This window comes from Anastrepha obliqua, chromosome 3 (assembly GCF_027943255.1).
Source record: "Anastrepha obliqua isolate idAnaObli1 chromosome 3, idAnaObli1_1.0, whole genome shotgun sequence".
NCBI classification, from domain to species: domain Eukaryota; kingdom Metazoa; phylum Arthropoda; class Insecta; order Diptera; family Tephritidae; genus Anastrepha; species Anastrepha obliqua.
This window is the reverse complement of record NC_072894.1, coordinates 33,260,770-33,272,864: the sequence shown is the minus strand read 5'-3', so window position 1 is coordinate 33,272,864 and position 12,095 is coordinate 33,260,770. Positions and strand designations below refer to the sequence as shown.

The 12,095-nt window shown below is 40.7% G+C and overlaps 1 protein-coding gene across 1 annotated transcript in view; it reads left to right on the top strand.

The window, feature by feature from the left end:
• LOC129241058 (leucine-rich repeat protein SHOC-2) overlaps nucleotides 1-12,095 on the top strand; it is a 66,784-nt gene that overhangs the window by 49,096 nt on the left and 5,593 nt on the right. Inside the window, exon 3 of the mRNA XM_054877205.1 lies at nucleotides 10,244-11,258. Within this exon, the coding sequence (XP_054733180.1) occupies nucleotides 10,244-11,258 (1,015 nt within the window). The remainder of the gene's footprint in view (nucleotides 1-10,243; nucleotides 11,259-12,095) is intronic.

Here is a 12,095-nt window from a genome sequence, read left to right as displayed (position 1 = left end):
ACAGATTACAGGATCACCCTTTCTATGGATTGGGCAGAGCACACTTAAATTCCAAACGGCAGGCATGCTTTCATCCGACCATATTTTGCATAGGAGCTGATGCATGCACCTTACTAGCTCCTCGCCGCCATGTTTGAATAGCTCTGCCGGCAGTCCGTCGGGGCCCGCGGCTTTGTTGTTCTTTAGCCGCGTTATCGCTATTCTCACCTCGTCATGGTCGGGTAGCGGAACGACCATTCCGTCGTCGACGATTGGGGTATCGGGATCTTCACATTCTCTGTGACATGCGCAGCTGTCACTATTTAATAAGATCCAGAAGTGTTTCCTCCGTAATTTAAGTATGCCCTGGATGGCAGTCACCAGATCGCCGTTTTTGTTCTTACATGAAAACGCCCCGGTTTTAAAGCCTTCTGCAAGCCGTCGAACTTTCTGGTAGACTTTTCGAATTTTTACGTGGCGGGTTCCAAACGCAGCACACAACCAGCTATCCTGGGATGCTTCGCCTTCTCAAGTTGGCTCGCTCTCGAACGGAGGTTCGGAAGCTACCCAGAGGATACTTGGGCTAATCCCGGGAGTTGTGAGCTGCTTGAACCATATGCAGAAGAATCTCCTGGCCACTCCCAAGTGAATGATGATCAGTAACTTTCCCCACTTGCATGGGCTTCTACATATGCAACCATCCCCTATCAATGAGGACACAGGCCATTAAAATAGGTGTTCCGATAATCGGTTTCTGTCGCAGTTGATAGGATAGAAAGTGTTGAGTGCTAATGTTACCACTACTGAGTTTTAACGTGGACGTTGGTCACGATGATCTTCCTTTTACTCGTATTAACACACCCTTGAAAGGCTGGTGAATATTAGCTCCATGAATCTAAAAAAAAAGTTTTTAAACTTAAAAAGTTCCTTCCATTTTTGGAAAAATGGACGTCGTAAACTGTGTGGCAAAATTTGTTGGCAACTGATTGCAGATCGTCTTCAATTGAGTTTTTAGCTTGCTTGAATCGACTAGCATATACGGGTTTTTCTGATGCTAAATTTAGTATTCCTAAGTAAATTCCCTTCCTCACACCTCTCTAATTCCTCCTTTTTGATATCCCTAACAAAGACAGACAATTTTTTCAAGATAAATAATTTTCAGCCATAAAAACCAAGGACGAACAAATGCCAATCAATTATCACAATTTAATATGTATGTAGCTTACACTGACCGGAATGCAGCACTTCCTCTCCACTACAGCGCATGTCAACCTGTCAACTGACACACTTGTCTTGGGCGCCACATTTGACAACTGTAGTCACTAAAAATAGATCCACACCATAATTAACGACCATTTGTCTGGTATTAGAATTTCTAATTTCCTTCGCACGCATGCGCGCGTATGCAGTGCAACAATAACAACAACTACTAAGATGAGCTTCACAGAACTGGTTGCATACGCAAGCATGCGAATCTTGACTCTCTTATTGAATGTTTGTCTAGCACAGCCCATTTAATCACAGGCTGCAAGGAGCTGCATAACCTCCTCTATCATTGCTTATAACTGAATGAATTAAATTGTTTTAAGAAATTCTGATGGCACCTGCTGTTGCTACTGTGCTACTGGCATGCGCAAGCACGCGATTGCAAATACCCTGTGGGAAAACGTCACGCTGTTTGAAAATGGAGAGCGTATAGCGAATTTAGAACTGCTTGTACACGAAAGTTTCACAGAGAGCTTTGAAGGAAGTGGTTATAGAGCGCTTTGAACAGCAATTTCATCTTTTTCTTAACAGGCGCAATGATCCCCTTAGATATAAAGGGTGGTTAAATTTCAAGAGCCGATCTTGAATGTAAACCACACCTAAACATCAAGTTTTTTTTGCATTTCATTTGGTGCGGTTTTTAGCCGGCGGCATCATTGGGTCGTATTTTTTCCAAAATGAGGCCCGAATTAGAAGATATGGATGTGGGCGATATGTGGTTTCAACAGGACGGCGTCACTTATCACACAGCTAACGAAACAATGGCTCTTTTGTGCGAAAAAATTGATGGCCGAATAATCTCACGTCGCGGCGATGTCAATTGGCCGCCAAGATCATGTGATTTGACACCGTTGGACTTCTTTCTTTAGGGTTATTTGAAAGAAAAGGTGTACGTCGATAAGCCAGCAACAATTCAAGAGCTAAAGGATGAGATAATTCGTCACATTAACGGCATCGAACCTCAATTATGCCTCAGCGTCATCGAAAATTTGTACCATCGGATGGAGGTGTGCCACCGAGGCCGCGGCGGATTTTGTTCCATACGTAATTTAGCCATACCAATATTATCATAATAAAGAGAAATGATAATAATTACCTAAAAAAATTGTATTTTATTCAAAATCGGCCGGTGTTTGAAACTTTACTACCCTTTATTAGGCGAGTTCAACAAAATGCTCCAGTGCTTCTTTGCGTTAACTGGCGGCAATTAGGATTATTAAGCAAAACCAAGATGCTCTCTGCTTGGTATTTCCAATGTAGAGAGGCTCTCCCTGTACTCCTGTCACCACAAGCACTTGACGCTATTTGCAAGATCACTGCTCTTGTGTACAAGACTGAAGATCTCAGCTAGCGGTCGGTAAGCTCTCGTATCTTTTTTCCTCTAGATAAGATTGATTTGATGTTTGCACTTCAATCTCATGATCTTTTGTGCTCTCTGCTCAGCGCAGTACCTTATCTGGACACAGTTTCCTTATTAAATTTAAGACTTATTGGACTGAGTGTATGTGCTTTGCTTCTGGCAATGAATGGCCGAAGGTTTATGACGCTGCATTGGAGTCTCTTCGAATTGGTCGCAGAAACGACAAGAATCAGTGTTCCATATCCTAATCATGTGCAGATGACTGCGCAGGCAGCAATGGCCTGTGAGAGTGCCCATGAGTATTCTCACTTTATCCTTGAGGAGGGTTATGAGGTTTTTTGCTGTATAGTTGAGCTTTTGTAACTCGTATTTCGTAGGGTGGAAAGTGTTCCTTCCGACTTGGAGCCTTCTAAAAAACACTAGGCGTTTTTCTTGTTGGCGAGCACCTTAAGTTTTTCGCACTCGAGTATTTCTAAATAGCCATAGTATGTAGTAGGGCAATTTCGGAATATACATACTATAGCCGTAACAAATGGCCTACCGACCAAGCACTTTCATTCCGAAATGGGAAGATTGTTATGGTCAACGTAGATAGTAAAAGGATGAGGATTCATATACATATATTACTAAAGTTTTTTCTAACAGCGGTCGCCCCTCGGGAGGCAATGGCAAAGCTAAGAGTGTTTTTCTGCCATGAAAAGGTTTTTCATAAAAAATATTTACCGTTAGGGGTCGGCTTAAAACTGTAGGTCCCTCCATTTGTGGAACAACATCAAGACGCACGCCACAAATAGGAGGAGGAGCTCGCCCTAACACCCAAAAAGGGTGTAAGCGCCAATTATGTATATATATGAACAGGGATTCTTAATGGACCGTGGTTTCAAGTTATCTTTGAAGAAGCTGTCAAGATGAAAAATATATTCAATAAATTAATTACTTGCCATGTTGACGTCCAGGACCACAATTCAAACAAATCAAGCATTTGGAGTAAAAACATCTAAAGGAGCCTCTGTTAGAAATATATTTCTTTTCATGGCATTTAAATAAGGCATTCAGTGTGAGTACGAGATTTTCTCACATCCCGCTTCCAGTCTGATTTAAGGTAGAAGTTTCGTCATTAGTTACAGTGGAGCTTGAATTTTTGTTCATTTCCTGCAGGCCATGTAAATATGTACATATCATCAAATGCTTTCACGGTGAATGATGCTCTGGTTACATGCTTCTGTACAAGGAACATATATGCACATTATACATGTCGATACATACATACATTTATAGCTGGGGAAACTGAGCACTGCATTATTCATCTGGGAATAGCTGCAGAAATTTTTTCCGCCATGCTTTTGCGCCGCTGGCCAGCGCCGCCTCATGTTACTGTTGACAAAGATCACGATGGCGTTCACGATCGTGATTGCGACGTGCCTTTAATAATGATAATGTCTATGTTGGTGATGGGCTGTTTTGACAATTGATTGGAGTATCCTCGCGACTAATCATAAACACACACAATGACCAGTTTGGACGTGTCTAACTTCTGTTAAAGTGATGCACATTCCATGAATTCCGTTATCGTTGAGGATGATAAACGGCTGTCTGCTGGATGGCTTCTATTTTTAGATCTATCTTGGTGTGGAAAATATCGACAATTATTTTTATAAGGTAAGGTATTTGAACATAGAATAGATATGTATGTATGTATGTATGTAGCTATGTGGCGAATTATTTTTAATTTAAACAAAATTCCACTATGAATGCGATAATTTACACTTTTTTTGCATGGAAAGTTGCATAGATAGATCATAGTTAGATAATAAATAATTTGCTAAATCGCAGCTGGCCTTTATTCCCGGTAATTGCATTTGGGTATGTAAGCTTGAACATTTAATTGCTTCACTAGTGGATATTGTTTTACATAGTAATAGGATAGGAAGTAAGAGATCCTTCAAAAGTGGCGCCTAGAGGTCAGTAGTGAATAACTCTTAGACGTTACCTCTTCTTATGCCATCTTTGGCCAGCCAGCCAGAGCTGTTGATATAATGGAGAAGATTGATTAGATTTAGGTTGGCGCACTTCCCCAGGCTGTCGAAGAAAGAAGCACCCAGTGAGCTTAATCATCTAGCTGTCAAACCCGGACATTTACAGAGAATGCTCAACAATCTCCTTCTCTGAAAGGTCCCCACAGCTTCTGCAAATGGGGTTAAATGGTAACTTTAGCTTTTCCGAGTGTGTGCCGATCGTCCAGTGACCGGTAAACACAGCTACGAGTTTGGAAATTGAATGACGAGGAGTCCAAAGGACTTTCTCTGTCCTTCGTATATCATATTGGGGCCAAAGGGTTTTCGAAATAGCAAATGAAGAAATTCAACTCCCTGTTTTCTGCGCTTTCCTGAGAAATAATTTGTGCAGGGTGATGCCGATGACCGGGTAGGAGGTCTCTGAGGCCATTTCAGTCCCCTTCCTGGCAAGCTCATCGCCAATTTCATTTCCCTCTTTGTTCCCATCTCCTGGAACCCACATCAGAAAAATGTTACCTGCACACCCAAGAGATTTTATCTCCTCCTTACCGGAGTTTACTAGTTTTAGCTTTGGTATTTCGTTGACAAAATCTGAGGTTAGGAGACCGTCTAGTATCTCGTTTCCATCAATGCCATTACGGCCTGGAACCCAATATAATTGTAGCTTAAGACACCTTTTATTTTATAAAATTTTTTAAATCGTTCTCGAATTAAAATGTAATATGCTTCAAAGGACATTTAGTGCGCGTGTCTTCCATAAACATGTTTTTGTTTCGCGCATTCTTCTTAATTCCATTTTTTTTGCATCATTGCAAAAGATTGCAATTCAGACAAGAGCATCCGTAAACAATATTGTGAATGAATTTCATGACGTTGGGAGGCTAAGTTTACTTATCATATACTTCTACATACATACTTGCATATGTATGTGTACATCTGTATATATGTATGCATGAATACAGCAGCCTAAAAAATTAATGGAAACAGTAGAAAATTCCACACTCACATTTTAAATGCTTCAAAGTTTTAAACTCTTCAAGGTGGTATGGATTTTCGTAGTTTTGTATTTATAAGCTTAATTTGCTTTACATTTTGAAGAACACACTTTAAAAAAATTCTGAAAAATTATTTCATCGAAATCGTCTCCGAAAATGAACGAAAAAAACATTTTCGTTCCAAGGACTGCACTTGCGCGCCAGACCTCCTGGCTTCAGCACTGCAAAGCTTGTTATTTTAGATAAGATGCTTTGCGCAAGCACTTTAATCATCGTAAGGTCAGAGAAAAAGAGCCTTCGTGAAAATGATCCTTCACCGGAAAATAGAATATGGTTTACAAAACGCAAGCTACCATGAAAGCTTCTAACTGCACTTCAAAATGTTTACTTTTTCATGTTCATTATAATAATCAGGCTCAGAACAGGCTTTCTGAAGCTCACAACCTATTGTATAGTATCATACCGCATCGCGAGTCTGAATGTGGGTTTAGCTTATATTGCCCTCAATTACAGGAGATCTAGACAGGTATTTGCTCGTTTGAACAAGAGGAAATGCTGACTAAGTAATAAAATCTGACGGGTAGTTATTTATGATTCAAATACCTGAATGTAGTCGGCGTACAGGATAACCCGATTACACTGACTGGATTGATGAAGGTGAAACACTTCAACACGCTAAGTTTCGCGCGGAGGCTTTTTGTATAAAATTTATTGAGAGACGAATAGCCTCGGCGATTGTGGATAATAGCACACACTTACGCTTCAGGTCGAAGGAGAAATTATTGAAATACCAGTCTGGCACTCCATAAGTAGCACGCCGCTTTTTTTGCAGGTCGTCAATTTGCGAATTGGGTCAATGCTCTAAATTTAAATAAAAATGGTGATTAAAATAGAGAATATAAGTAAATATATTTTACAATAGATAAAATTTGTAAAGCTTATTTGATGTTATACATTAAATAGGAATCGGCAAATAATATAAGGGTGTGCACCTCTGAACCACAGCCTCCACTCATCATTGCAAAACTGCAGCAATGATGAATGGTATGGTATATGAGAGGCATACAAAGCGAAAACATTGAAGGAATCTTTTGTGTGTTGTGCTTGTACTGCTTGGTTCTTAACTAATTTGGAAATATACATATGTACATATATATATATACATACATGCATAGACGGAAGCAGGGAAAATATGATGAAATCTGAGATTGCCGCAGCAGTACGATTGATAATGGAATGTTTTTTAACTGACAGCGATGATGAAACACAGCAAATTATTGTGAAAAAAATCGAGTGATGCATTTTCTTTAATTTACATTTTCTTTGCTTTATTTTTTTTATTTAATACAACGTAGCTCAACTGAACAAATTTTTACGTCCTGTGATTTTTCCCGCCAACAATTTAATCAGGTTTCGTAAAACTTGGAAATTGTTACTGGTTGTGCTTTCATGTACTTGCTTTGATATTTTTCTCTTTAGGAGCTCTCGGAAACTAAGTTACTGTGAAGTTACTGTAGAATTTTTACATGAACAAACCTACAATTTCACACTTGACCGCATACGAGTACATATTAAGTAGTATAGTACTGATATGGATCTTAATCAAAACAATGTATCGCGGAAAAACAAACACAAATTTAACAAGAGATCATTATCAGTTATTTGACGTTCATGGATCACAGAAAAGTTACGAAAAAAAACAAATATTCAAGTTTGTTTGATAAGAGACAAATCGCGCAGCGGCAGTGTCAGCTGCAACAGCTTCAGAATCCGAGAAATTTTATTTGGCTTGCGACTCTGTGTAGCATAACGAAGCGGGAGTCTACGCACAAGCACATGCGGGCGACGTTGTCTGCCAACAGGCCCTTCGCTTGTGAACATCTGCAGGAAATTGCATAAAACTCCGGATATGACTGACACTTGGTGCTGTGCGAATGGGCTATCGGCAAACACTACCAAGACTGGTTTTGCCCTCCTCACCAGAAGGAGGAAGCTTGATAGACTCGTTCTGCCTAAGCTAAAAGGAGTCACAATCCAGCTTTTCAAAGAAATCAAATATCTTGGAGTAGTAAACTCCTTTGGAAGTCACACGTGGAAACAAAGACATCCAAAGTACTGACAGCTTTCTGGCAGTGCAAGAGTATGTTTGCCAACACGTGGGGTCTTTCTCTTAGCAAGATTCTATGGATCTACACGGCTATGATAAGACCTATTATAATCTATGCTTCAGTGGTCTGGATGAGTAGACTCTCTCTCGTGGGAGTCAAGAGGAGCTTATCGAGACTGCAACGCACTGTTGCTATCTGTTGCACTGGAGCTTTTCCGACTATTTCAGGCCCGGCATTAGCTGCTCTGGTTAGTCTACCACCACTTGATGTTTTCATCCAAGAAGAGACCTTGAAGGCCATCTGCAGGCTGAAACATAATGGGAATTAGTACGGCCCCTGTCCGGCTTTGGACTATAGAATAGGCATGGACTTCGATCCACGATCCTCGCCATAGCCCTTGGCTCCATGCCATCCGGAGTCGTACTTGACAAGAGATACAGTGTGGTGCTGTCAGAGGCTGAAACTCAGAAAATGAGCCCGACAAACACTGTTCTCGTATTTTCACGGATGGCTCCAGGACCCAGCTCTGTTTCGACTCTGGTGTCTACGTGGAATCAAGCGGGATAAAACTACATTTCTCTCCTGGGATGCACGCATCTGTGTTTCAAGCGGAGGCGTATGCTGTTCAAGAAGCGATGAGCTTTGGTTTGGAAAACAGATGGAGAGGCAGATCTGTATGTATCTGCAGCGACAACAAAGCTACACTCATGATCTTGGACAGCCCTTCATCCACTTCAAGGTTAAGTACTGTAAATCCAGGTTAAGCTATGTCGGCAGACATAATATCTTGATGCTAACATGGTTCCCGTGACACGTGGGTATCGCGGGTTACAAGATTCTTTGACTAGAATGGCGCTGAGGCCAACTTCCTTGGCCTGGAGCCCGTTCCGCCACTCCCTTCTGCAGCCATCAAAGTTACGGCTAGCAAACGGGTTTCTCTAACCCACAAGCGAGCTTGGCAGGCTGAAAAAGGCTGCAGATGGACAAAACTGATATTACTTGTCATGTCTGACTGACTGTTGCAGTTCCTCTTGTCATTAAGCAGAAGGGCCTAAAGGCCGCTGGTGGGACTGATGACGGGTCACTTTCTATGGGCAAAGCAATATGGAAAAGGTGGGTATCTCAGACAGTGCACTTTGCCCAGCATGTGGAGAGGATGATGAGACGCTGCACTTTCTGTGCGTCTGCCTGGCGTTCGCTCGAATCAGGCTTGAGGTCTTTGGCACTGATGTGTTAAGAAGCGACCACCTGAGCTCCTTGGCTCCACCACAAGATCTATTCAGATTTCTTCGGAGGGATAGTAGGTTTAAGGAAAATTAAAAAGGAAGCCCGAGTGCAGTACAATGGACTTAATGTTGCCTGAGTGCTGTACTCGCTAGTCTGTCGCGACAAACAAAAAAATGTGCAGCACAGTGAAAGCCCTAGCGTTGTCGCTGCATATGGCGGTGGCGGTACCGAGTGACTGATAACTAGCACTAAATAAAATCGCAGTACTCTGAATATTTGTAAAAATAAGAATAGGAATAGGAAAATTAAGGTGTCTAAAATAACTGATCTAAGCTGTGGACGCATTTCATAAATTATTTTGTTCTTTCCATACTTGGAAGCCTAAATGATGGATATAAGGGTTCAAAAGTGGCTAAACATTTACAAAATGAGCAGAAGTTTCTTGAGAAATAACTCAGTTTTCAATGTCTACTCAATGTAGGAATATTTTTTCTCCGCTATTTTACCGCTTTACAATTTCAAGATTACTCGTAGCTGTGTTGAAAACAGTGTGCATAAGTATGCGAGCACATATAATTTATATACAGTAGATTCTGTTTTTATACGGTATATACGTTCCGCAAGAAACAGCATAAAAAAAGCTACCAGTTCTATAGTAAAACTATAGATACGTTTCAAAAGTGCTAAGAACCGCATAAATCTGAAATAATTAAATAAAATCACATAAACAAAAAATTGTATTTTTGAAAATTATATCTTTATTTAAGAAACGTTAGAATCGAAAAATAAATTTGTATCGTCAGAAATAGAATCAGACAATACCCGCATGTTGCGCATTCGTTTAGGATTTGGCGTAAAATCACTTCCGTCACTTGAGGAAATGTACACGTCTGATCTGGATGGTGATGCAAGCGGTTCCATACTTGTAGGGTTAGCATTTTTGATGTAATCTGTGATGATTTTTTGCTTAGCTGGTTTAGAATCTTGCTTATATGTACAATCCCCGATAGGTCGACATGCATTTTTTAAAAACCGCACTATTTCAAAACCGCATAAAAAAAACCGCATAAAAACAGAATCTACTGTACACCATATTTTATTACACACACATACACATATATATGTATGTATGTTTACATACGTACATTTAAGCTGATATTGGTTTCGTAAACGCGCTGTTGGCGTCGAAAGCTTTCCATTCATATGCTTAAGTTTATCACCACCATTTTCTCTTTGCCTTGGTTATTTTCGATTAATATTTCTTCTTTTTCGTCTTTGTTTGCCTATTTTTAGATCGGTGCCTGAATTACCTTTTCGTGGGCTATCAAATGTGGAGTATCTCAGTGTTGGCGACAATGAACTCGAAGAAATCCCTAAGCACATGTTGAATCATATGCCAGTTGTGAAAACATTTGACATGGGACGCTGTCGCATACGTTCGGTACTACAGGATGATCTCAAGGGCACACAAATGGTTGTAAATCTATTTTTGCCTAGCAACAACATAAAGCGCTTGGATAAGGGCGCCTTTCCAACCAGCCTAGTCACTTTGCATCTTGGCCGCAATCAAATTGAAAACCTCAATGGCACTCTACGACATCTGGACAAATTGGAATCGTTATTCATCAATATGAATCGAATTAGCAACTTGGATGATGAATTGCCCGAGTCAAATCGTTTGAAATTGATTATGGCCCAAAATAATTGCCTGGAACGTCTGCCCGAGAGCATGCGTTACATGCACAAATTGGAGAATCTTCACGTGCAACACAATCGCATACGCACTTTCGATGGCATTTTCAAACACGCCAAGAACTTGAATGAGTTTCATGCCTTCAACAACGAGATTGAATATCTGCGACAAGATGATTTTTTGGAATGTGAAATGCTAGAGGATATCGACTTTTCGGTTAATCACATAAAATCCTTAAACAATTCGCTATTGCCCCTGCGACGTTTGTATCGCGGAAATATCTCTTACAATGAAATCGAAGAGTTCTCAATGAGTGAGATACGTGGGTTGGTTATGTTGCGGCATTTGATGTTGAACAACAACAAAATCAAGCGTCTCACCGGCCATCAGGAAAACAATATCGATCAGAATTCATACTTGTTCGAGTTTAATTTGGATCACAACGAGCTCAAGTCTTTAGATGGCGCCCTAATGGGTTTGAACAGTCTACGAATATTAAGCTTGTCTTTCAATCAGCTGGAACGCATCTTGCCGGAGGACTTTATCGGTTTAGCGAAGCTAGAGATTTTAGATTTGTCACATAATCAACTACTAACGCTTAAGGAAATGGAAAGGGTAAGTACACTGTAATTCTAACAGCGATATAGGAGCGCCATAGCCGATTCGATGGGTGTGTGAATACCCTTCGGTAATGCCTGAAAATGAAACGCCAAAGGACAGAAAACGTTTCACAAACAGCGGTCGCACCTCGGTAGGCAATGGCAAAGCTCCAAGTGTATTTCTGCCATGAAAAAACGTCACATCCGCCGGCTGGAGGAGGGGTAATACTGTAGGTCCTTCCATTTGTGAGAAAAAATCAAGACGCCCACCACAAATAGGAGGAAGAACTCGGCCAAAAAACCCATAAAAGGGTGTACCCGGATGTACAGCCGCCGTAACCGAATGGGTTTGTGCGTGACTACCATTCAGAATTCAGAGAGAGCTTAGGTTCGAATCTCGTTGAAAGACCAAAATGAAGAAAAAGTTTTTTATAATAGCGGTCGCCCCTCGATAGGCAATAGCAAATCTCTAAGTGTATTTCTGCCATGAAAAAGCTTCACAAAAAAACCATCCGCCGTTTCGAGGCGGTGTTTAACTGTAGAGCACCCCATTTGTGAGAAAATGAACGCACACCACAAATAGAAGGAGGAGCTCGGCCAAAACACCCAACAAAGGGTGTAAGCGCCAATTATACAGTACATAAAGGGTGATCAATTTAGAGGTATCGAATTTTAAATTGAAATAAAACAATGAAATTTCAAATTGATTGGGCAATCTTTATTATTTTTGTGCAGAACCATTCATGACATTTATTTTTTAAGATTAAAGGGATTACCCTTTCAAATGTTGGCCACAACTACGCCGTAATTCGGCCATCCGTAAACACCAATTTTGAATGACTCGCTGGAGGAC